The 27,260-nt window shown below is 38.6% G+C and overlaps 2 protein-coding genes and 1 non-coding gene across 3 annotated transcripts; 2 read left to right on the top strand and 1 right to left on the bottom strand.

The window, feature by feature from the left end:
- Positions 1–3,003: 3,003 nt before the first annotated feature.
- Positions 3,004–20,046, bottom strand: LOC134803689 (BLOC-1-related complex subunit 5). The gene is made up of 8 exons (XM_063776481.1): positions 19,910–20,046; positions 19,583–19,683; positions 18,877–18,984; positions 18,144–18,310; positions 15,591–15,666; positions 12,442–12,554; positions 10,721–10,855; positions 3,004–4,044 (listed from the first exon to the last, which is right to left on the bottom strand). Exons 2-8 carry the CDS (start codon positions 19,680–19,682, stop codon positions 3,964–3,966), a joined length of 780 nt encoding a protein of 259 aa, XP_063632551.1. The 5' UTR covers position 19,683; positions 19,910–20,046; the 3' UTR covers positions 3,004–3,963.
- A 901-nt stretch (positions 20,047–20,947) lies between these two features.
- LOC134803779 (ubiquitin-fold modifier-conjugating enzyme 1) lies at positions 20,948–26,153 on the top strand. Its single transcript, XM_063776615.1, has 4 exons — positions 20,948–21,207; positions 22,636–22,767; positions 23,394–23,561; positions 26,024–26,153. Exons 1-4 carry the CDS (start codon positions 21,085–21,087, stop codon positions 26,105–26,107), a joined length of 507 nt encoding a protein of 168 aa, XP_063632685.1. The 5' UTR covers positions 20,948–21,084; the 3' UTR covers positions 26,108–26,153.
- Positions 24,852–24,923, top strand: Trnaa-ggc (transfer RNA alanine (anticodon GGC)). The gene has a single exon. It is a non-coding gene; the product is annotated as a tRNA-Ala (tRNA).
- Positions 26,154–27,260: the final 1,107 nt, after the last annotated feature.

Raw genomic sequence — 27,260 nt, 5'->3', positions numbered from 1 at the left:
TAAAGTGAATCATTACGGAAATAATCGTTTAGAAAGAAAAATATAAAGGTTTTTCCTTCTAACTTTTGAACCATCTGTCCAAAAAATATGGAAAAAATCATGAAAATAGTGCTTAAAAAAATTAAAACAAACTTGATCAGTTAAGCCGTTTATGAGTTATCGCTAAAAGTCTTCCCTTCTTATTTTAATTAAAAGCCTGGCAACCCTTATTTGTGACCGGATTTTCGCAGGCAACCCTGTACCATTGTATTTGCAATAAAATTACCATCATTTTGATGTATAATTCAAGCGTCAGATAGATGAGTGCAATTATCGATATAAAACACCAATTGATCACCACTTTAAACACGGCAACCACATAATAGTGACTGGAAAAAGATAGGCAACCTAGTTAATTTATGTTGTACAAGTTGTATACTTTCCATTGAAACTTATTTTGTTCGTCAGACAAATCGGTGAAATTTGCCGAAAATTTTTTTTTTCAAAAATTTATTAAAAATAGCCTTGACCATATTTCTTTAGGCAAATATATTTATTTATGTTCTGGAACATATTTTCTTTCATATTTTCATAGTTTCATCCGTCCGACAGATTGGTGAAGGTCGACCATATGTGGGATCTCCTACTATATTATGTTTTATTATAGCCGAACACACTGAATGTTAACATCTGACTTTATAATTTACACTCGCGTGCAAAAGTATTGCATCACTTTGCATTTTTTCGTCCGCACCCAATATATTTGTAAACTGGTTAATTTCTCTAAATTATTTTAATGTAATCATGTTCCTTGAAGTTTTAGCTTTACGAAAAGTAAAAAAACATGGAAATTGGCCCAGTATTTTTCAAATTATTGGCATTTTCCCGATTTGTGAGCGGTTTCACGTTATCACGCGCACGAGTTGCGTTACCCTTGACCCTTATAAAACGGGGGGTACAGAAGGGGTTGTTATCAGTCACTTATCAAAAGTCGATCGTTACATATCTCCGCGTATTTTCCCGTGAAAAAGACCTGGAAAAATGGAAACCACTGAAGCTGAAGTCCGCCAAATCATCCAGCCCCTGCAAGCGGGGCGTAGTTGATTGCCTACATTCTATATACTTGTGCCATAATACTAAATAATAGTTACCTATTTGTTTTACAAGGGGGCAAAAGTTGTTGTTTAACCGTTCGTGCTAAATATTGATGCCCGAGCAAGTGAAAGATTCCAAATTTGCACCACGAGCGTAGCGAGGGGTTCGAAAAGTGGATTCCTGAGCATTGCGAAGGTATCAAGGCACGAGGGTTAAACAATTCCTATTCTTATGTTTATTATAATTTAAAAAAAATTTCACTGGTAACTCGTGATGATCATGACCCCCGCGATACAGGCCATGCCTAGTGCGGGGTTCACTGTAACGTGCCTGTTAAAATTTACTGTCAATAAAAATATTGTTATTGTTAAAATGTACATAGAACCCTGTAATATTGGGCCAGCGATATGTACAAGGCACTTCGAGCAACACCGGCTTCCGACACATCGGAAGGGAGGGGCCCAAGCGATATCTCACCGTACAAATCTTTCTGCCATTTTTCGCGGGGGGAAAGGTACACACAGTCGCACTTCTCACACACTTACATACAAAATCCAATCTGTAATGACGACACAAATACATAGAAAATGACACACGTCAAAGACAAATCTTGCAAACCTCGATCTCTTTTTGTGTACGGACGAGTGACAAGTGTCACAACATGCACACTAACACATTTTTGTTGAAGTATGTTATTGTATTCTGAGAGATGAGAAGTCGGATTTGTCGCTCGACCGATCCGCAATTTGTACTGAGCGAGCAAAATCGATAAATCCAACAAATTACATGAGACTAAAATATAATAATTGTGTTTGAATGTAATTAAACGTATGATATGTAAAAAAAAATATTACATGTGAAATGTAACACTTTCTTTTTGTAAATTTGATGCCCCGACCTCTTTTTATAACGAAAAACCGAGCAAACAGGCATTTTTGTGCAGCAGTGTTCACGCGCGCGTCTTGACTCGGACTAGTGAAAAATCCAAGTGCAACTAGTTTTATTACCCGCGCTAGATTAGATTGACGTGCTAATCTTGTACCTCGGCAGAGGGGAAATAGTGCGAATGCCGCCTCCCTTCCGTGTTGCTCGAAGACAAGGCATGTAAAATTCATGTGTTGTCGGAATGCACGAACGTTGATATTGAGCTGTAGCCGAGTCGTCAGTTGACATCTTTGACGGTCAAAAGGTTAATTCGTAATAAAAGGTGTCATTCCAAAATTTTGCACAAAAATCTTAAGACGAAACAGGAGCTGAGTTTTAAATATTTTAGGTAAATATACCCGTCTCGCTAACGGAAGCGGCACCTAAAAGTAGTGCGATAAGGACAAGGCGACAAATCCTGCGTAAAAGTCTCAAAAATCGAGGTTTCGTACTCCTCTGTTTCCTCCTCCAAAACTTAACCAATCGTAACAAATTTGGAAATCTAAATGATTATGAAGTTATCTGTGTCGGACCGTTTTGCTTTTTTGGCTAATTGATATCAGTTTTGAATGCCACGCCTCTCATTGCGGCATAGTCAATTAGGCCATTTTTGAAGGGCTCTAGCGCCTTAAAAAACAAAAATATCAAAAAAAGCAAAACGGTCCGACACAGATATTGACAATATTATTCTGTGTTGAAAAATCATTGCTCTAGCTTCAAAAACCACGGAGGAAAACGAGGAGTACGTTTGTATGGAGAAATGACCACTCCCGTTGGCTCTTAACCTTTTCGACGCCGTATCAAACACAAAAGCTGTCACTCGGACGCCACGTCACCGAAGTGTCAAAACTGAAATTGAACTTTATGCATATGCACGTAGGTCTATGTTGCTCTGTGGTCTGTGACCGATTAATCCGTCTTTGGCGTCGGACCTGCGGTGCGGATATATCGGTAATTGGCGTCCAAAAGGTTAAACTAGCAAAGCTAGCAAATAATATAACCAAATAATATTTGAGCATTTATTAAATTAGCAATACTTATGTTGGCTACATACCTACCTACTTAATTAGTTTATTATGATAAACAATAGTTTATTACAGTATATTTAATTTTATTACCGATGTAGATACATTGCGATTGAAAGCAAAAGCTATGAATAACATTTGACTATATCGAGACATTATTTAGAAACTAATATTTTTGTTACTTATTTTAATACATGGGTAACACTGAAAGTTTTTGGAACAGGCCATTAGAGATCATGCACATAAAATAGGCATATTTTTTAACATATTGAACGCCAAACGGCGCATCTATTTGCCGTGCCACTGACGCCACGGGGGTAAAATTTCGTTTTGTGAATAAATAATGCCAACCTAAAAGTGGGGTATTTTTCAGTAGACTTTCATCAAAAAACGATCGACGTCAAATGCCATCTTTGGCGTCGTTGTCACGATTTTGGGTTGACGTCAATTGCCGTCTGTGGCGTTCAAAAGGTTAAGAATACCACCTATCTTTTGTGTTTAATTATACCGCAAAAAATCCTCAAATGTCTAACAGGTATTACATTCTACCTTTCTGATATTGAAAATACATTGATATCATGTTTTATTTTTCCGCATACGCCTCTAAGGGGTCAAAAACTTTTTGGTATGATTTAGTGTAATCTTTCCTGTGGACATCATAAAGTAAGTGTATCTAGTTTACAACCTAATTTCCTGGCTGGCCACTTAAAAACTGTAAAACTTCTTAAAAGTTTTAGGATAAAAGCCTTAGTATATACTCGAAACAATTTTTATAATGTCCACAGAAAAGATGCCAATTTCCCGGAACGTTTTTGACCCTAATATCGATCATTTTCATCCAGCTACTTAGGGCATACTGAAAATTCCTGGACTAGCTCGTCTCATATATCAGAATCCAGAAACTTTCAGTATGGCCCACGTATATGACTTGTGTGCGTGGCTATGACGCGCCCCATACAAAAGGCTCGAGCCGCTTGTCTGGTGGCAGGAGCGCGTTTAATTCCTCCACGTCCGATAACGTCTGCAAAAAAATAACATTTTCAAAATGGCAATAACACAAACAATAGGCCTTTTGGTTCAGTTTAAGTTGAAAATATAATAAGGGTGGTTTTTAGAATCGGATACTTAGAAATTCTACAATTTATTTAAGATTTTTTTCTTGTTTTGAGATATATTTAATTCGGTTGACATTTGTTAAAATATTTCTTTAACTGTACCTACGAGTATACTATGTATTTTCAAATCTTAACGAGACAAATTACTTACAGCAAATTCTCGAAGAAATTATAAAGATTGTTTTATAAAATATTTTTAATTGCATAATCCTATAAGTGTCCCATTCTAAAACCTTTCAGTATCACCCGTATAGATATACATCAAGCGACGAAAATAACATGTTGACTACCAGACCCTTTGACCCATTCGTCACATACAAAAACATACTTAAAATTATTCTAGGAAATGTATGGGAGGGTTTGAAGTTAACTTTTTGGATATTTCTGCTTTTATTAAAAAAAAATATTAGATGATGATTCTCAAGAAAGTGGCATCGACAGGTTAAAGTTAGTGAAAACATTTTTTTGTAATTTTTTTACTTTTAAGAGTGAAAAATATGTTTTACCACTTCAAGTACCCCAGATTTTCAAAAGGGAACGGAAAATGAAGAAGTTATTTTCAAGACATCACAGGTTAAGAGCGCTCTTACAAGAAAAGTCGAAATAATGCAAAATTGATGATACTAGTCGACGAAATTCAGGACTTTGCGCTCATCATTAGAAACAATGAGTACTTGTTCCAGTAAAAGCGTCTACTTATCTTTATAAATATCGTTGTAAATATTAGAAAAAGGACTTATTAAATTAGTAATGATTTTTTTTCTGATGGTCGTTTCCGAAAAACCCCGTGAAGCACTGAATGGCGAGCTCTTATTTGGAAATGTTGAGAATTTTACTCTGCTAAACCTGGCTATTTTGTATTACTAATACCCTGTACTTTAGGCATATCAAACTATATTTTTCCTACATACCTTTGAGAAAGAGAAAATCAAAGTAAAACGAACTCGATTTTCTCTCCGAAACAAGTGTCAATTCCTACGAAAATCTACTTAATATCGAAGTCATTTTCATACTCAAGCAATCTGCAACGTTTGCTTATACTGTTGGTATACATTAGTGTTTATGAAATTCTACTATAATTTTTTGGCAATTTTTTGAAAACTACTCTATATTACCGATGACGCGCGCTGCGCCAGCTCAGTGCCGCGGCAGAGCTTGTAGAGGCAGGACGTGTGTCGGTCGGCTCCGCACATTTTCAACGGCGACGACGAGGTTTTTTATCATTGTGTGCGGCGGGCGCCGTGTAAAACGCTATACTGTGTGCGTGTAAACCGCAACGAGAGACTTTGATCCTAGCACTGTTTTTATAGTATTATAATTTATAATGGTACAGTATATTAAACTACCGGACAGGATTAAAAATATTTGAAACGATCTGACATTCTATATGTATTTATTTGACTCAAGATAGTACTCAGGGTCTGATGATGGAGCCGGAAGGTGGTCACCGGTACCAATCAACCATGCAACTAAACCACTTCGTGTTTAGGCTCGTTTTATTCATCTCAACAAGATCTTTGACACAAGATAGTACTCAGGGTCTGATGATGGAGCCGGAAGGTGGTCACCAGTACCAATCAACAATGCAACTAAACCACTTCGTGTTTAGGCTCGTTTTATTCGTCTCAACAAGATCTTTGACTTAAGATAGTACTCAGGGTCTGATGATGGAGCCGGAAGGTGGTCACCGGTACCAATCAACCATGCAACTAAACCACTTCGTGTTTGGGCTCGTTTGATTCGTCTCAACAAGATCTTTGGCACAAGATAATACTCAGGGTCTGATGATGGAGCCGGAAGGTGGTCACCGGTACCAATCAACCATGCAACTAAACCACTTCGTGTTTAGGCTCGTTTGATTCGTCTCAACAAGATCTTTGACACAAGATAGTACTCAGGGTCTGATGATGGAGCCGGCAGGTGGTCACCGGTACCAATCAACCATGCCACTAAACCACTTCGTGTTTAGGCTCGTTTTATTCGTTTCTATAAGATCTTTGACACAAGATAGTACTCAGGGTCTGATGTTGGAGCCGGAAGGTGGTCACCGGTACCAATCAACCATGCAACTAAACCACTTCGTGTTTAGGCTCGTTTGATTCGTCTCAACAAGACCTTGGACACAAGATAGTACTCAGGATCTGATGATGGAGCTGGAAGGTGGCCACGGGTACCAGTCTACCATGTAACTGAACCACTTCGTGTTTGGGCTCGTTTGATTTGTCGCAACAAGATCTTTGACACAAGGCAGTACTGAGGGTCTGATGATGGATCCGGAAGGTGGTGACCGGTACCAATCAACCATGCAACTAAACCACTTCGTGTTTGGCTTCGTTCGATTTGTCGCAACAAGATCTTTGACACAAGTTAGTACTCAGGGTCTGATGATGGAGCTGGACTGTGGCCACGGGTACCAGTCTACCATGTAACTGAACCACTTCGTGTTTGGGCTCGTTTGATTTGTCGCAACAAGATCTTTGACACAAGATACTACTCAGGGTCTGATGATGGAGCTGATGATGATAGACAGGTACCCGTCGCCACCTTCGCGCTCCATCATCAGACTCTGAGTACTACCTTGTGTCAAAGATCTTGTTGAAACGAATAAAACGAGCCTAAACACGAAGTGGTTTAGTTGCATGGTTGATTGATACCGGTGACCACCTTCCAGCTCCATCATCAGACTCTGAGTATCACCTAGTGTCAAAGATCTTGTTGAGACGAATCAAACGATCCTAAACACGATGTGGTTTAGTTGCATGGTTGATTGGTAATGGTACCTTCCAGCTCCATCGTCAGACCCTGAGTACTGTCTTGTGTCAAAGATCTTGTTGAGACGAATCAAACGAGCCCAAACACGAAGTTGTTTAGTTACATGATAGACTGGTACCCGTGGCCACCTTCCAGCTCCATCATCAGACCCTGTGTATCTTCAGTGTCAAGGATCTTGTTGAGACGAATCAAATGAGCCTAATCATGTTACTACTATCCGTGACCACTTTAATCATCATCAGATCCTCAGTACCAGTTCGTTTTTAAACCCTCGTTGATACAAACTTTACAACCTATAGGTACCAAATGCAATGACGAAACATGTAAATAAGCGAGTAGGTACCTATAATTTCTTTCGAGTAATATACCTTCATAAGTACGAGTATGGGGCTATTCATAAATTACGTCGTTTCAAATGGGAGGAGTGGGGGGGGGGGTCTGGACATCGGATGATGGTAACATGACGTAGGAGGAAACAGATTCATCCGAAGCTTGATTTTTGGATGATTTGAGGGTGGGGGGGTCAAAAATCGTCAAAAATAGATGACGTAATTTATGAACAGCCCCTATGTACATTTGCACTGCATTTAGTATTTTCGTACTTACCAAATAACAGTTTTAGAACTTTAAAAGTTAAGTACAGTTAGTGTTGTTATGGTTGATTTCAATATGCTTCGCGAAGGATCAAGAATGTTTAATCCATCATTGTAGTGCGAGTGTGGTAGAAGGGATCGGCATACTGAGCTCGCACGACCTGCCGCAGCGCGTAAAATACCTAAACTCGCTCAACGCCGAAATGTAATAGCGCTCTTAAAGTTAAGCAGGTTACAGTGAAAAATACATTCATTTTTATTTTTTCCCTTGAACGGATAATAATACGAATGTCTCACTTTTAGCATAGATGAATAAACCTTCATACAATATTAAAATGATATTATTACATTAGGCCCCATACCAAATTCGTAAAATAATCGAGACAAGTTAAAGTTAACATACCGTTACAATCCCCAGATTTCTGCCTTTAACCACTTGTCTCTACGAAACTACGACACTTGGGTCATAATGGTACCCTACGGTGGTTAGCTTATCTAATATTTTGCCATAGTTATGATCTAAATAAATTTTTCTGTGTATGAGTCAGATGCAATACCGCGCATGTACAGGTTGGTACAGGTTAACAGAGAAAATATCCTTGGACAAACTTCGTGCGTGAATATTGTTGTAAAATATATATATATAAGGCCTGTGCAAAGTACATTTTAAAAGGTATTGTTTATGTTATTATATAGCATGATATTTTATTTACATAAATTGGTGCTTATAAAATCTAAAGAACTAAAACTGGAAGAGCGATGCTTTTCGACAAGACAGGTTACAGTGAAAAGTGCAAAAAAAAAAGTGAAAATAAAAATAATGACTTGGCCTCGATAAACGTTGTTTTAGTTTATCTAGATACATTTTAGTTTCATATGAAAAAAAGCAAATAAACATACATTCAATTCAAAAACTCGATGACAGGTTAAGATGCCACTATTTTGAGAATCACTCATTAATGTAATTTTACTCATTGGGTAACGCAATTTCGATATAAATTTGAAGTTTTCTGCTCCCCCATGCCCTGAAACTGTCGCAATGCTCAAGATTCTACTTATTATACACCTCGTTACGCTCGTGGTTTTTCGTATCGGATCATGGTAAATAACCGTGATGGGTTTTCCGACTCGCACTTTAGACAAGGCACCCTTTGACCCTTAGGCCTCCAAATTTAAATATATCCTCGTAAATGTAAATGTCGTTGTTGTGTTACACGCGTAATGGGGCCATTTTATTTAAAGTTGACCCCAACACTTTTTTTTTAATTTGTAATTTTTTTTGTTATTTCTACTCAGAATCACGAGCTCCTTCGATCCTAATAGGAGAATAAAAGTGTCCCTAGGTTTTTATTTCCATTCCGTTACCATTTTTCATAGACTATGGGAAGATCGAAAATTGTATGGACATTTTGGGACACTTTTTTTCTCCTATTAGGATGAAAAGAGCTAATGATTCTGAGTAGAAATAACATAAAAAATCCCAAATTAAAAAAAAAAAAGTGTAGGGGACAACTTTAAATAAAATGGCCCAATGACGTAAAATGAGACGTTTTCAAGTAAAGGGTACCACATTTTCGGTTGCCGATTAGGTTGATTTCATTTTGAAGCTTTATGGAGATAGCGTCTTATTGAAAATCGACAAAAAGTAGTGTTTTTAAAACCGCGTTAATTTTCTTTGTGTTAAGGTAGAAAATCAAATGAAAACTATAAGTCCATATTAAAATACCGAAAGCACTGTTTACACATTAATCAAAATAAAAATCTAACCTTTGCCTTGAGGAAAATCTGATATAGCAAAATGACGCCAGAATGGGAAAACTACCTTTTTTGAGAAAAACATTGCGTTTTTTATGCATCGTCATTCGCTATTGTTTTTCGTCCATAATAATATGACTACTATATATGTATGTTTATCCTATAAATTTTGTATGTATTTATATCCTTTATCTTTCTGGTACCTCCTCTCCTATCCTCCTATCCTCTCATCTACTCAAAGGTTAACTGGAAGAGATCCCTCAAAGGGATAAGTTCGCCTTTGTACTTCTTACAATTGTATGTTATTTTTAATATGTCTTTTTGTACAATAAAGAGTTTACTACTACTACTACTCTAGTGAAAAAAATAATCAATCAATCAAAGCAATCAAAGCATTTATTTTCAGGCTACTAAGGCCCATAGATACATACCTTACAAACTAACATATATATACAATAATAAAAAACTTAAATACTAAAAAATCATTTTCGTGACGCAGTTTTCTGTTGCGGCGTCACTTGGTCTGGTGTAGGATTCGGCAGATTCCCACGGAACCGCCGAAATATCACACCCATCGGCCAGAAGTCCGTGCTCGCGATGGCTTCCAGCAGCGGCCGCGGCACGCGCACCACAAACGAGCTGAAGTGCACGTAATGTCGCGATCGCAGCTGGAACACTTTCAACTCGTAACGGGTCTTCTTGCGAAGATATTCCACCACATCGTCTGCCGTGGCGATAATATACCTACACACCTACAACAGTGGGTAAAACCTCGATACGTAACATTAATCTGTTGTTGTTTCGCTGTTAGTACAGTACAGTATAGTATAGTATAGTATAGTACAGTATACCTGTTGTAATAGTGAGTTGCAGCGACTGAGTTGATGTGCCGCCTCGTGTACTCGGGCGAGGCGCTCCGCGTGACGAGCGTTGTTTCGCTGTTAGTACAGTACAGTATAGTACAGTACAGTATAGTACAGTACAGTATAGTACAGTACAGTATAGTACAGTACAGTATAGTACAGTACAGTATACCTGTTGTAATAGTGAGTTGCAGCGACTGAGTTGATGTGCCGCCTCGTGCACTCGGGCGAGCCGCTCCGCGTGACGAGCGTTGTTTCGTTGTTAGTACAGTATAGTATAGTATAGTACAGTATACCTGTTGTAATAGTGAGTTGCAGCGACTGAGTTGATGTGCCGCCTCGTGTACTCGGGCGAGGCGCTCCGCGTGACGAGCGTTGTTTCGCTGTTAGTACAGTACAGTATAGTACAGTACAGTATAGTACAGTACAGTATAGTACAGTACAGTATAGTACAGTACAGTATACCTGTTGTAATAGTGAGTTGCAGCGACTGAGTTGGTGTGCCGCCTCGTGCACTCGGGCGAGCCGCTCCGCGTGACGAGCGTTGTTTCGTTGTTAGTACAGTATAGTATAGTATAGTATAGTATAGTACAGTATACCTGTTGTAATAGTGAGTTGCAGCGACTGAGTTGGTGTGCCGCCTCGTGTACTCGGGCGAGGCGCTCCGCGTGGCGAGCGTTGTTTCGTTGCTTGTCCACCATTGAGGAATACAGGCGGGATACTTCAGAGTCCGCCTTAAAGAATAAATAGAAAGATTGATATTTCAGTTCAAAAACACAAAATTTAAAAAAAAATCATTCACTAGAAGACTAGAAGATCGATATCGAAGACAAAAACAGAAAACTCGGAGGAGGAAACTATTGTCAAATACTAATGTTTTGTTTTTTATGTGAATTTCATAATTTAAATATTATGTAATCTTAATACCATTCCAATTAGCTGACCGAGGGCGGGTTTAAATTCAGCAAGCTGTACCCGCACCTTTTTCATTACTTACACAATTTGTTACACAATGTTTAGATTAATACTTACCTCCTTACTCCTTATACCTAAGATGGACTAATTACCTACCTAACCCTTATACTATACCTAAGAACTTATGTAAAAAGTAATGAAATAAACGCATTTGTATTTGTATTTGTATAAAACTAGAAAAAGGCTCAACTTGAGTCAGTGGGGTAGCACAAACTGGCAAAATGCGCTTGCAGTCGGGGTCGGGAGCACAGAGATTGAGATTACCTACTACTTACCCCTTCAAGTTTAGAAGCGATTTAATCCATACCTCTTTAAGTTTAGTATAGTCGTTCGATTTGTAGCTGGCCCCGAACGGCTAATCCTTAGTCTAATGTTAAGTAAAACCGCACGTGCCACTACCTGCGAAAAAAATCTATTTGGCACCAGAGCGCGGGCTAGTCCAACGCTCAAAAAACCAGTGTATGTGCGCTCTCCGATAACGCGCCTTTGTTACGCGTCTCGATGACACATTTTAGACTGGTTCTGTAACAACGTACGTTTGTAGCGTTCGACTCGCCGGTACTCAGTAACCGTAGAGGGACCACACACAGCCTCGCAAAATATTTTTCCATTAGTTCATTTTAAATGTTATTCCAATTACCATAGAGTCGTAATTCAATAACCGGTTAAATCGACCCAAACATTTTTAGACACTGACAAAGGATTAGCAGTTCGGGGCCAGCTACAAATCGAACAACTATAACTAGATGAACTTACCTCTTTAAGTTTAGTGGCCAGTTGAACTTACCTCTTTAAGTTTAGTAGGCAGTTGCACTTACCTCTTTAAGTTTAGTAGCCAGTTACACTTACCTCTTTAAGTTTAGTAGCCAGTTGCACTTACCTCTTTAAGTTTAGTAGCCAGTTGTACTTACCTCTTTAAGTTTAGTAGCCAGTTGCACTTACCTCTTTAAGTGTAGTAGCCAGTTACACTTACCTCTTTAAGTTTAGTAGCCAGTTACACTTACCTCTTTAAGTTTAGTAGCCAGTTACACTTACCTCTTTAAGTTTAGTAGCCAGTTGCACTTACCTCTTTAAGTTTAGTAGCCAGTTGCACTTACCTCTTTAAGTTTAGTAGCCAGTTACACTTACCTCTTTAAGTTTAGTAGCCAGTTACACTTACCTCTTTAAGTTTAGTAGCCAGTTACACTTACCTCTTTAAGTTTAGTAGCCAGTTACACTTACCTCTTTAAGTTTAGTAGCCAGTTACACTTACCTCTTTAAGTTTAGTAGCCAGTTGCACTTACCTCTTTAAGTTTAGTAGCCAGTTGCACTTACCTCTTTAAGTTTAGTAGCCAGTTGCACTTACCTCTTTAAGTTTAGTAGCCAGTTGCACTTGTTCCTGAGCTAGTGGGGTAGCGCAGGCGGCCAAATGTGCTTGTAGGCGCGAACACAGACGTATCCAAGGACGCGCGTCGAGGCCTGATAACAATTACAGATATTAAGCTTAGAATCAATTTAACCTTTTGACAGCCACAGACGGAGATGGCCGTCATCGGAAAGTCTTGCCACGGACGCCAACGACGGCTATAGACGTCAGCTTGACCAATGCAATAGGGACCTGCGTAAGTCCCTATTGCATTGGTCAAGCTCCGAAAAGTACTACTCCGTAAAGTTCAATTTCGCTTAAATAATGGCGATCGCCTGGCGTCCGGGGCACGGCATATTCCTTCGCCGTCTGGCGTTCAAAACGCCACAAGTGAAAAAAAATACTGTCTTGGGTGTAGATATGAGCGCCGATAGGCATTTAGCCGGCGGCGGCGCGCCGGTCAAAATCGGTCGGCGGCGGCGGCGAATCGGCGGCGTGGCCTTGAAACACGTTTGATTAATAAAAAAAGAATTCAAACCAAAATTTTACCGCAAAAACATGTTTTTGCTGTAAGAAAGTTATAAAATAAGTGCATTTTTCAATTTCAAGCAAAATTTATTGAATAAAGGTACGAAAAAAGTTTTATATAGTATAAACGGTATCGCGCGGCATCAAAGGCGGTCTTAATCTTGGCGAGGCCTGGCCGGAAGATCTTCGCGAGGCCCTTATCTTTAGTGCTAAGTAAAAAGTAGCGGATTGACTGTATCAGGGAAACGTCTGGTCGACAGTCTAAACAGCCGAAGTGAGGAAAATCAAGCCCCGTCATTAACCAATATCGACCCAACAAACCGATTTATGTCAAAAAGTGAGGCCCAAGGCCGAGCTCCACCTAACACCGAAGACCTGATTCCGACGCCTTCCCATGCGAGGTCAGAGGCTTAGCTGCAAGTAAGCATACAGCTTAGAATCGAACGCCAAGTATGAACTTGGCTGACGGCCGAATGCCCGGAGCGCCGATTACGGCGCGCTTCTGTGCGAGGCCGAAGGCCAAGCTGCAAGAGAGCAGAGATTGGAATTGAACTATTGGTCCAGTGTAAGGCCGATAAAGACCGACCCCATAGTGTTAAAGACCTGGAGCTTTCCTGCAGGTGTATTCGTGCGAGGCCAAAGGCCGTGCTGCAGTGGAGCTAAGATCGGAGAAGAACCAATGATCAAGCATTTTAAAAGCGAGGCCGTAAGTTAGGCTCCAAACAGGGCCAAAAACTTGGAGGGTCAGATAACGTCTTACTTCTGTGCGAGCGATGCGAGGTGAAAGATTGGGCTGTGAGAGAGCAAAGCTTGAAGTTTGAACAATGGCCAAGCTTAAATGAGACCCGATTCTGTTTCTGACGCTCTTCCGTGCAAAGCCAACGGCCGGACCTTTAGGCGTGAAAACGCTTAATATCTGAAATTAACCCCTTTTTACACCTTTTAAAGACATTCAAACCATGCTTGCAATGATTGAATTCGCGGTGAATGACGGATGAGCTAGCCTAGCCAGCTGGCAAAATTAGTAATTTCGTTGCTCTAACACTAGTAGCGCGGTTACCAAACAGAAAAGTTTGATTTACCATCAATATTTTTGAATTATATGGACCTAAAATACCTTTTGAATGTCTATAAGCTATTCATACTGGCGCCGTTAAAGATCTAAACTAGATAAAATATATATTATCTGATTCTGAAAGTAGTAGTATCTAACAAGGTCACGCCGATGCCACGCCGATAGCGCAGCGTCGGCGGCGGCGGCGCGAAAATTTTGTCGGCGGCGGCGGCGCGCCGGCGCGGCGTTCATATCTACTTGGGTGAGACTTGAACTCACGGCTTCTGGATACTCCAGCGACCTGTCATCTGAGCCACCAAGACCTCATCCATAGCCAGCGAATCTTTCCACCATATGGGTCAAGGGGTCCCTAGCGACATCTATCGTAAGAGCGTTACACTTCTTAAACGGTTACCGGAGTTCCAAGTCATATTAGAAATCCACCAGTTGCGATGCTACCCATATTAATTTAATTCATCTACGTTTGTAGACGTTTCTGCTTGTTAAAAATGAAATTACAGATATATTTGTCAGTATTTTTAATATTCAGTGATATATTTATTTTAAACTTCCGACGAGACGATTATTCACTCGCACACCGGAATAAGCGGTGGTGGCATGGTGAATCAAATCTAGCTCAATATTTTTCACTAGCTATTCGATGAAGGAAAACATCGTGAGGAAACCTTGCATATATCAGTGAAGAATATAACACCTTAAACTCTCGCGTTTTGTACACATATTTAATTACACAAACGGGTCTACCGCGATATAATTTCATTGTTTTTACCTTTAATTCCGACGTTTCGGCTGAGTTGCACCAGCTGTGGTCACGGAAAGACTGACGTCCCAACAAATGTCAAAGGAGATATTAATAAAACACCACTAAACTACCCGAAATTAGTTTATAAAAATGTTCGGGGTAGACAAAGAAATTGCAGCTACCCGTTAAAGTTTAATGTTTATTGTCCACGGCACGACACGCAACACTCACAGTATCCGTACACTGGTCCGAAGATATATCCGCTGGTTTCAACATTTGAATTTCGTCGGAATTAAAGGTAAAAACAATGAAATTATATCGCGGTAGACCCGTTTGTGTAATTAAATATCAGTGAAGAAATTCAAAGGTGTATGTGTATATTGTGTATAGTCTGTATCTTTAGGTATTTAAATAAAAGTAAACAAAATCTACCCTCAAATGGCTTCTTAAACCAGTTGAGGGTAGATGAAAACATTACATTATCAAATAATATAGGTTAAAGTCAGATCGTTACAGTGACTGGTCCAGGCGGTTTTGTATTTGGTTGGTTAACCAATAAATGTTATAACTACCCGAAAATGTACAATTTGTTTAATTTTATTTAGATACCTAAAGATACAGAGTATATAGTCCCCGCATTGGGCCAGCGTGGGGACTGTATCCTAAGCCCTCTCGCGTATGAGAGACCTCCTTTCTAGCCATGCGCCCAGGAGTGGGTCGTATATAGGTTGAATTATTGTTTATTAATTTTATTATATACCGGAGTAGAGTACGAATTTGCATCCATTATGCAGACCGCCTTACCTTCGAGCACTTCTGGATCGCGAGCGCCGGGCAGCCCCAACGTGCCGCGCATTATGGGCAGAAACGTTGGGATTTCCTTAAAAAAACGAAGGTTATGTAGGTTGATTATGCGGTATTCTATCATCATAATGTTTTATATGTTCGAATGTGTTTTATTCAACAACTATTGATTTTATCCTAACTTAGCAAAACTAACTGAAGTTTTGCTAACGGTATACTTAAGACGAAACTGTTGAATCGCCCTGAAACCGCCTCTCCATTCAAAAACGTAGTTCCCATTTTGGTCTCTGGATATTAACATTTTGATGTAGGTATATCAACTATACAGGGTGGAAAGGCACGACGATCCTTCCCGGAAGTATTAGGTCGTTTAAGTGATACAGAGACTATTGGTAATGGTAAGAATCGTTAATTGAGTAAAAAATAAAAATTGCAAAAATACTACTTTTTAACTGTGGTGATAACCCTATAGCATGTGCACATGACGGCTAGATTAAGGATCTCCGTCGGGAAAGCTCGGGACTTTACACTTTTTTCCGATCGTTGACAGTATCGCAATGATGTATGAATGACGCATAAATGTCAAATAAATCAAATGCATGCAAAAATATTACAAACAATTTTATTACTTTCTTAGATAATTACTTTTTTCCAATATTTAATACTATCTTCTTTTCACATACGGTGTTCAAATGTACCTCCGTGTATTACAACGCCGCCGCAGCCCGTACCCGAGTATGTCGATGCACATGCGATATAGTGTATGCTCTTCGTCATTTATCCTCCGCAGAAAGCACCAATTAGCCTTTGTCTCATTTCGTCCGCAGTTTCACATTCCGTTTGGTTTGGTACACCATATCTTTTACACAGCCCCACAAATTTAAATAGCCACGAGCATCTAACATTTTTATTTGAAGAATATGACATTCAATAAGTATAGTTCAATGAAAATTTAATTTCAAACATCAGACGTCTTGTCTATTTCCTACCACGCAAGAAGGTTTGTTAGTTAGGTATTTAAGAAGTATTTATTCTTGATTTATTTTTAGTATTTAATTTTTGCAAGTTCATTTGGTGCAACTAACACAACCTACTTGTTATTTTTAATTATTTTAGATAGTTTCCAATTATTCGAAAATAATTTTGTGAAACGTGTTAAGAAACTAAAACCTTTTTATCAGTCAAGGAAACCAGAGATATTTATAAGACGATTGCGTACTTTTGAGTGGTTGTCAATGTCACCATTTGAACTGTCGTTGTAAACAATGTTGTGGTTGGACTTTCGAATGATCCTTGGAACATGGCGGATCGTGCTCCAGACATTTTTTTTTATTTTTTGCATTTTGCTGTTTAATGTATAATTTAGATAGCATATTATGCAGTGAATAGCAAGTGTGACGGGTGCAGTTAATGAAGAATTCTTCTGGAAATACGAATAAGCAACCAATTCTTGGACATCATTCGGCGGTTCGTGGTCTCGGCCGCCATTACGCTTTGTACTGCTACTCCAGCTATCCTCCAGTGCATCGTGAAGGCCTATCACCGTACATCATGCAATAATACTTTGTATTATGAAATATTTTACTTGTAATCTATTACTGTATTTTGGCAAAGGCCCATGAGGCTGCCACTTCTCCAATAAACAATGTTGTGGTTAGTATTATTAATATTAAGGAATAACATAACTATTTCATTCAAGTATTGAACAAGTGGAACCACTAAGAAAGCGAAAATCCTGCAATGATTCTTACCGTGCTGTAAGCAGACCTAAAAATGGTTAGATGGCAACAAATTAGCATAATTTCCTGTCGAATACTGATTGTTTACAAGTAAGTTCATTGACCCTGTCACCTGTTAGGGTTAGAACAAAGTAGTTTTTTGCGTGGATGTTTAAAAGGTCATAATTTAGAAACGGTTGCCCATATTAACATAGTTTCTATGGAGAAAATATAGAGCTTAGGCTAAACTATCTCCCATTTCCGGAAAGGATCGTCGTGCCTTTCCACCCTGTATACTATGCGTATACACCTATGCCCACTCGTTTGACTTTTTCTGATTTTTAATTGTTGTAAGAGTGAGGAGCGAAAAACTAATTTCATACAATTTTTTTTAAAGCCCTAACTCTGACAATCAAAAACTCGAAAATATTCAACCGAATGGGCATGGCTGTGTTTAAAATACATAAAATTGTATAGAAATATTTTCCATAATGTCAATATCCAGGGAGGAAAATGGGAACTACATTTGTTTGGAGAAGTGATCACCCCCTTTCCTCTTTAAGCAATGTACTATGTATACCAAAAAATAAATACTAGTGCCCTAGTCAAATCATGGGATTAGTTGTCAAGCAGACTCCCATGAGCCGTGGCAAAATGGCACCTGTAACCAAAAACGACAGAAAATGGTACTGGTAACCAAAAATGCCAGAAAATGGTACCTGTAACCAAAAATGGCACAAAATGGTACCTGTAACCAAAAATGCCAGAAAATGGTATCTGTAACCAAAAATGCCAGAAAATGGTATCTGTAACCAAAAATGGCAGAAAATGGTACCTGTAACCGCCGTATGTCCTCGTCCAGTGTCGCCGTCGCCTGTTCCTTGACAACAACAATGTCTCTGGTGCGTTTAGTCTTGCGAGCCTGCAGCGACATCTGTCGCCGCTGAAGGAGCGACTTTTTGGAGTCCTGGCGTTGGTTCTTGGTTGAGGTTTTAGGGGAATCTGACACAATATTATACAATACAATACACTTTATTGCACACTTCACACGTTTTCAATACACGTTAAGATTAAAATGAATCATGATGAATTTGAGTTGCATGAATAAAATTTTCCATTTAAATTAAACTTTTGATCATTTCATAACTGAAAATAATATAAACACAATTAATTTAGATTGTGAGTGTCTTTGAAATTAAGTGCTCACACCGTAATCCTGCCGGTTTTGAGCTTAAGAAAACGACTTTTACTGTCACGAAATTTCGAAGTTACTTCCCCAACTAAAAGTGCCTCCAAAATGAAGTGCAAAAATGCAAAGTAAAACAGTATCCTTAGCTGATATAATTACTGTTAATAATTTGTATCTTTCAATTCATCAGAGTAATATGTTAATACGTAAATAAATCATTCATTTGCTAATTGAATGATTTTAATAATATAAAAACTTTGTACATCATTCGGAAACCTCTGTAACCAGTCAACGGAACCTTTTTTGCCCGTCCAGATTAGAAATCCTACAATATTGGTTTTAGATGATACAATAGCTTACTGATTAATATCAGGCTCACCTCCTATAGGCCGGTCCACGGTGTATGAGATATAGGGCAGCTCGGAGTCACTGCACACACTCGCTCCCGGGGAATTGTTGCCACTGGCCGGGGGCTCTCGACGTTGTTCTGTCATACACTTTTGTGTCAGTCAATGATATTTTGAGATAATACACTAGATATACACTACAGTAAGTACCGAAATTACTGTGTTTAATGCAATCTATGTCAATATTTGCATGCAATTTGAGCTTTATGTACTAATTAAAATAGATGTCATATATGAAGGAAAAAGTGACCATGTCCAGGACTGGGAATGAACCAATGTCCTCTGCATTCACAGCAGATGCTACATCCACTCAGCTACCAGCGTCACAGCAGATCGAGTCAAATTCGCAAGTATATGCAAAGTTGTAAACATGATAGCTAATAAGCTAGATTGTCCTCTGTTATGGGCAATGGGTCAGTGGACAAAGTCACTTTTGTTTATAAATTATTTAATATTTTATTAGGTTACTGTTGTTACTAACATATTTAAATGATAAGCAAATTTATGGACCATTATGTTGTCTTTAACAAAGAAAATTAAATTTTTGAAATTTTTTAATAATATATCTGAAAGGATTATGGCGCCCTTTGGCGTTAAGTACAATTTGCAAAGAACAAGTGTGTTTATAAAAATGAAATTTGTGGCAGAAACTATTATGTTATGTTAAAACAGGCTCACCTGGAGCACTACTAGGGGCAGCGAAGGTGTGTCCACGGCGCACGGGCGGCGCCCGCGTTGCTGCCTTCGGTGCGGCCGCCGATGACTGCTCTGATCCCATGCTGGGCAAAACCATAGATTTTACTTGTAATTCCGAATAAATTCAAATATTATTCACGCTTGTTAGCTAGAACGACAATATGTTATTACAGGGTGAACGCATGGTGAAGGACCTTTGTTTACGCCTCTGTATAGTTAAGTATATCAAAGAATTATCATTGTAAAATGTTTTCATCTTTTGCTGATTACAGATTCCTCGATAAAACATATAATTATTAAGTTTAGTACCTGTTATTTCACCAGGGCACAGGATTTAGCAGTACATAAAATCTTTTTTTACTTATAGTAATGGAATCGTTTTCATATATAAACGAATTTCTTCATAAAATGTTTTATAATTTTATTTTATTTCTGATTAGAATTTGTTGACAACATCAATACTATCCACTTATGTCCAAATCACACCCACTTACTAACATGCATAAGAAAATATTACCTACACATACTTTTATGTTTAAATCTCCTAGCCTATTTCAAAAATATAATCACTATTGTTTCTGCTTAAATAAAGCACTTTCAGATTAAAACGATTAATCTTAATATTTTTTATTTATATATTTTCGATCACCAATTTAAGCTCCGAGAATAAGTACCTAATTCAATTCGGACAACACGATCGAACTGTCATTTATGCGTTTTGTCTATAGCTTACAAATTTAATGGTTTTTATAATTAAGTGTCATCTGGTTACTTCTATGCATGGTATAATAATATACTCCGCCTGGTACTCCATTCCCGTCTTTTCTAGGTCACCTAACTGTCACGGGCTTACGTCATCATGCGACAGCGCTATATGATAATATGCGATAGCGCTATATATAGCGGCCATGTTGTTGTGACGTAGGCCCGTGTCACTCTGGGAATGGAAGACCATGTTTTATTAGACTATGCTTCTATGCATATTTTAGTGATTTGGACATAAGTGGATAGTATTGATGTTGTCAACAAATTCTAATCAGAAATAAAATAAAATTATAAAACATTTAGTGATTATTGCACTTTATAAATGTTTAAAAAAATTAGAATTATTAAATTAAAAAGGTGTAATAAAAGGGGCATTATGATTGTATTACAAATTTACCTTTATTTTACAGTTTGCACAGCTAAATAACAAAACGCAGAATGACACGTTGACGTCAAACGTCACAGCTGATCGAGTCGAGTAGGTGAAAATTCCTTCAATCAGTGATCAAGTGTTTTCGCTATCGTAACTAACTTATACCTTATTACTTTGAAATTAAGAAGCATAACAGCATTACACACAAATGTTGTGTCTTAAAAAATTACGTTTAAATTGCAGTAGTTTCCCAATTGATCTAATGTTTTCGTCTTGAAAATCCTGTTGTGGTGTTTCGCCACAATCTACTCAAAGTTATGAAATAGAGACCAACTATTAGATCAAAATGGTAGACGAAGGCACTCGCAAGACCCTGAGTAGCATCCCGCTACTGCAAACCAAGGCTGGCCCTCGGGACAAAGAATTATGGGTGACACGTTTGAAGGAAGAATATCAGGCACTTATTAAGGTATTTATTGAGAAAATTAATTAATTAACTGCTGTTTTACTGTTTAAATGCACGCAGGTTCGCTGGGTTTGTTTAAGAAGTGGAAATAGTGAAAATACCATCAGTTGTAGACTAACTTTTACTTATATTACCTGGTCTAGTTATCTTCTAAACATCTAGTGTTTAGTCATGTACTTATTCACTTCCTGATTACTATATATACTTTGGCTCAGGAAACTTTATTGCGGAATAGGCTAATTTATGATGATTTTGTCACTATAGTTCGTTTTTTAGCATTAGAAAAAGACTACGCGATTTTTACGTCTTTTAATTGAAAAACCGGGCAAGTGCGAGTCGGACTCGCGCACGAAGGGTTCCGTACCATAATGAAAAAAAAAATTTAAAAAAAAATGCAAAAAAAAACGGTCACCCATCCAAGTACTGACCACGCCCGACGTTGCTTAACTTTGGTCAAAAATCACGTTTGTTGTATGGGAGCCCCATTTAAATCTTTATTTTATATGTTTTTAGTATTTGTTGTTATAGCGGCAACAGAAATACATCATCTGTGAAAATTTCAACTGTCTAGCTATCACGGTTCGTGAGATACAGCCTGGTGACAGACAGACGGACGGACGGACGGACGGATGGACGGACGGACGGACAGCGAAGTCTTAGTAATAGGGTCCCGTTTTACCTTTTGGGTACGGAACCCTAAAAACGCTTATTACTACTTATGAAACCAAAATAATGTAAATAATCGTATATGATTCATAATTGTTACATATTTGCCGTGACTTAAGTTCAGCAGTTTAGCGTGAAGAGGTAACTGACAGATAGAGTTACTGTTGCATTTATAATATAAGAAGGGATTAATGAATTTTTCATCACAATTGCTCGAAAAAGATCTTATTTCATGCAGGTGTAATAAAGGGCCTATATTGTTAGGTGCCGAGGGAGTTATGGATTGTGAAAAAAAAGGCTATAACTCCCTAGGCAGTTATAGTTATGTTTGAAATGTCACCATATGTAATAAGTATTTTGCTTACAATTTTGTTTTTTCTTTGCAAGTGTGATGAAAAACATTGTGTGTAACTCTGGGGGTAAGAATATTGTAAGCTTGAGTCTTTAATTCCCTCCAGCCTGCGGCTGTCGGGGTTATAGACCTTGTATACTAGTTCTCGCTTACCCCCCTCGTTGCACAATGCTGTATATAACTGTACATAAGGTGGTGGTACTAGTGCTCGACATGCTAATGCCCAATAGATGACACCCTGCTGTCACCTCTATTAACAATGACTTAAGTTTCAAGATGACATGTACTGGGACCGCGTTGAGCACTAGTACCACCACCTCACACACTTACATTGAAATGAACTGTCCATTACTGGTACTAGTAAGCATAAAGGGTCCACCACCGGTGCCCTCACATTATATTTTTTTTTACAGTATGTAGAGAACAACAAGTCAGCAGACAATGACTGGTTCAGGCTGGAGTCGGACAAGACCGGTACTCGCTGGTTCGGCAAGTGCTGGTACGTGCACAACCTACTCAAGTATGAGTTTGACCTGGAATTTGATGTAAGTCTGCTAGTATGATATAGATGGCGGCAGTCCAAATATATTATATTTATTTATAGCCTTATATCAGAAATAAATTTTTATACTATATCTATAGTTTTCCTTATGATAACCGATTCTATGTGCCTTTGGGCAAAGGCCTCCCCCAATCTTCCCCACTCTTCCTTATTTTGAACTAATCTGGTCCATGTTTTAGTCCTTCCAGCCATGTCTTCGATTTCATCGGACCATCTTTTAAATTGGCTACCTCTGTTTCTTAGCCCAAATATAATGTTGACTAAAAATTTTTAAGGAATATTTTTCTTATGTTACACATTTTTTCCAAATCTTGTACTTAATTGAAAATAAAACTACAATAATTTGACTAAAACATTTTATATTTATTAGCGTTCATTTAGATTTGGAAATTTGTAGTGTTTTACATTTAGTTAAACAGACTGTTGTTCTACTATGCTGTGGTATTTCACTCAGTAGCAAAGTTTGTTTAAGCCTTAAACCTTGAAACCCTCTATGCTCGTGGTTCAATTTTGGAATCTTACGCTTGCTTGGATATCAATATTAACACGAGGAGTTAAACAACTACTTTATTGCTTCTTATAAAACAATAAACTATTTTTTTATTTTAGATCCCTATAACGTACCCGACAACAGCCCCCGAGCTAGCGCTACCCGGCCTCGACGGCAAAACCGCTAAAATGTACCGCGGCGGCAAAATTTGCTTGACTGACCACTTCAAACCGCTCTGGGCTAGGAATGTTCCCAAGTTTGGCATCGCGCACGCTATGGCTTTAGGAGTAAGTATTACATCTCGCCCATCTCGGTTATAACTAGTGGCTATGTTAGCTACTGCTAAAATGTACCGCGGCGGCAAAATTTGCTTGACCGACCACTTCAAGCCGCTCTGGACTAGGAATGTTCCCAACTTTCCCAAGTTTGGCATCGCGCACGCGATGGCTTTAGGAGTAAGTATTACATCTCGGTTATAACTAGTGGCTATGTTAGCTACTGCTAAAATGTACCGCGGCGGCAAAATTTGCTTGACCGACCACTTGAAGCCGCTCTGGACTAGGAATGTTCCCAACTTTCCCAAGTTAGGCATCGCTCACGCGATGGCTTTAGGAGTAAGTATTACATCTCGGTTATAACTAGTGCCTATGTTAGCTACTGCTAAAATGTACCGCGGCGGCAAAATTTGCTTGACCGACCACTTCAAGCCGCTCTGGACTAGGAATGTTCCCAACTTTCCCAAGTTAGGCATCGCGCACGCGATGGCTTTAGGAGTAAGTATTACATCTCGGTTATAACTAGTGCCTATGTTAGCTACTGCTAAAATGTACCGCGGCGGCAAAATTTGCTTGACCGACCACTTCAAGCCGCTCTGGACTAGGAATGTTCCCAACTTTCCCAAGTTAGGCATCGCGCACGCGATGGCTTTAGGAGTAAGTATTACATCTCGGTTATAACTAGTGCCTATGTTAGCTACTGCTAAAATGTACCGCGGCGGCAAAATTTGCTTGACCGACCACTTCAAGCCGCTCTGGACTAGGAATGTTCCCAACTTTCCCAAGTTAGGCATCGCGCACGCGATGGCTTTAGGAGTAAGTATTACATCTCGGTTATAACTAGTGCCTATGTTAGCTACTGCTAAAATGTACCGCGGCGGCAAAATTTGCTTGACCGACCACTTCAAGCCGCTCTGGGCGAGGAATGTGCCCAAGTTCGGCATCGCGCACGCGATGGCTTTAGGGGTGAGTATTTCTTGTAATCGTATACCGTAGTCCTGTTCACTGAGAATACCTATACTTTATTTCAATGAAAACCGGAAACGGCCAGCTGAAAGATTACCTAACTATTTTAAATGTTAATATATTTTCTTTTTTATTGTGGGACGTGGGCTGTAAACCTTAGAATGCGTAAGTCGTTAGCGTTAAGGGGCCCACTGATTAACAGTCCGCCGGACGGTATCGGCCTGTCAGTTGTTCGGAACTGTCAAAATTTTGTTCTAACTGACAGGCCGATACCGTCCGGCGGACTGTTAATCAGTGGGCCCCTTTAGTCGTCGAAATTCGCGTTGATTGACGGATGGTCAGCTAGCGGAACTGGTAACGCATTGGACCGGCAATCCAAGGATGTGGGTTCGAGTCCCACGTTGGCCAGAGTTGATCATCGTTGATTTTTTCATTGTGATTGATATCTGTATTTACAATTTATACACCGTGTTTTTTTTTTCGTTAATTTCAAGGGTGCGTTCCTGAGCTTAAATCAAGTAACTTTCTCAAAGACACCGGTATTCTAATTAACTCCATTTCGGAGGATTAGTGTTTAGAATGAGTTCATACATTTGCTACTAAACTTAAGTACTATCTCGGTCGATCGATGTTCGAAAATGACATTGATATGTCACAGATTTCAATTGTTTGGTTGAGTTAAATGTAATGCCCGTGTTACAACAACGCTATGTGCTACATTTAATTACTTTTTTTTTTAATCCAAAAAAAAATTTTTTTAAATGTATTATGCTATTTCGTTCTCTTAAACGTACTTAACCATACCCCGAAGTTAAAGGAATTCAATAAAAACACGGTGTAGAATAACTGTTTTGTTAGAACAAATGTCTTATTGTGAAAATGTTATTATTGCGTAATAAGACTAATAAGAACGTCGATGTCGATTTGACTTTCAAATTTCGAATATACCTGAAAAACAAAAGAGTTCTATTTAACATAAATAAATCCTTGTCCGTTTTCGAAGAATAAAGAAAGCCTTTAGACAAAATTCAACCATATTTCCTTCACTATTGATTTCAAATTCTACTGCCATTTCTTGTATTGGCTATACCTACCCCACTTACACCTTTTAATGGAGGGTTGCCATTTTAGTCTGTAAAGGCCACTTAATAACCGGCTAACCCGTTAAACCTGGAGTTACCAATACTATGGTTACCAGTACAATTTGATACTGGGTTAACGGTTTAACCGGTTAGTCCCGGGTTAGTGGGATGGTGCATGTGGCGCTAAGTGATATTTCACTTAGGGTCAGTTGCACCAAACTGTTCGTATCGTTAAAGAGTTCGCTAAATTTATATGTATGGAAAGTTTCATAGTAAAGTGCCGGGGGGCGCCGGCTGACGTTGATCAGTCTGTCAAATGTGGTTGGTGCAACTGGCCCTTAATCTTGACAATGTTACGAGACATTTAAATTAACCTTGACAATGTTACGTGATATTTCACTTAATCTTGACGATGTAACGTTTCAGCTGGGCCCCTGGCTGGCGGTGGAAATCCCCGAGCTCATCGAGAAGGGGGTCATCTCGTACCAAGAAAAGGGGGAGACGAAGTGACCACATGTGTATACCTGATTAACAATAAACTATCTTATTTTTTCTACACTCTGTTTTTTTCTTTCGACACAATATTACCTGATATTACGAAGTAGCAAAGAGCATATAAAATAGAGAGTTACTGTCATTTACTAGTAGTAGCTAATTTGCAGCAAAACTACTTCCAAAGAGAATGGAGTGTATAGAGGCGGATTGTCAAAGTAAATTATGAGGCCAGTGTACATTTACTGCCATCTTTCGACAGAAGATTAAAACTTTAAGAACGCCATTTGACTTTGATCATTATTCTTACACTGGTATGTGTTAACTTGTTAAATATTAATATTAACGCCATCTACTCGAGAGTAGGCTGAAGGTTATGGCGCCATCGCTCGAAAAGATTGTAACATACCTTTGGCCTATAGTCGAGTAGATGGCGTTAATATTAATATTTAATAAGTTAACACATATCAGTGAAATAATAAGGATCAAAGTCAAATGGCGTACTAACAGTTTTATCTTGTCGAAAGATGGCAGTAAAGTACAGTAGCCACATAATTTAGAGATACCTACATATTATTATTTAACTAAATATTGTTCGACTCACATATATTATTCAACTAAATATTGGTTTACTCTAGAAGCAATAATTATAGGTATCGAACATCTAAAATCGCGTCTTCTCTGTCGTTTCATTTATGCAAATGCAATAGAAATGTTTTCAAATTTCACGCGATGAAATAACAAAAGTTTTAACTAATTTTAAGTGCCTTAGTATTTTTTTTTCTTTGGATTGTACCACTCGATGTAGAGTAGAATGAACCCACCATCAGCTACCTACAATGACACTACCAGCAAGGTTTGGTGGATCAGACATTGGTAATAAGGCGTTTTCGGATTTTTAACATGATTTGATTATACTAAAAAAAGAAATTCAAAGTGGCGGCCATTTTTTACAAACTTTGACTATTACGAAGTCATATTATACCTTACCTTTTGGATCCTCAGATATCAATTTTTATCATGATTAGAACAAATTTTCCGTCGTACGTACCTACCGTTTTCGACCTACAAGCAAAAATGTGAACAACATCAAACATTTATGCACACCTCCTGGGATCATAGAGCTAACCGGAGTCGCCTTAAAGAGCTTACCCCTCTGCCGAAAACCTTG

Source organism: Cydia splendana, chromosome 27, assembly GCF_910591565.1.
Source record: "Cydia splendana chromosome 27, ilCydSple1.2, whole genome shotgun sequence".
Taxonomy (NCBI): domain Eukaryota; kingdom Metazoa; phylum Arthropoda; class Insecta; order Lepidoptera; family Tortricidae; genus Cydia; species Cydia splendana.
The sequence above is the reverse complement of the archived record's forward strand: the minus strand, read 5'-3'. Positions and strand labels throughout refer to the sequence as shown.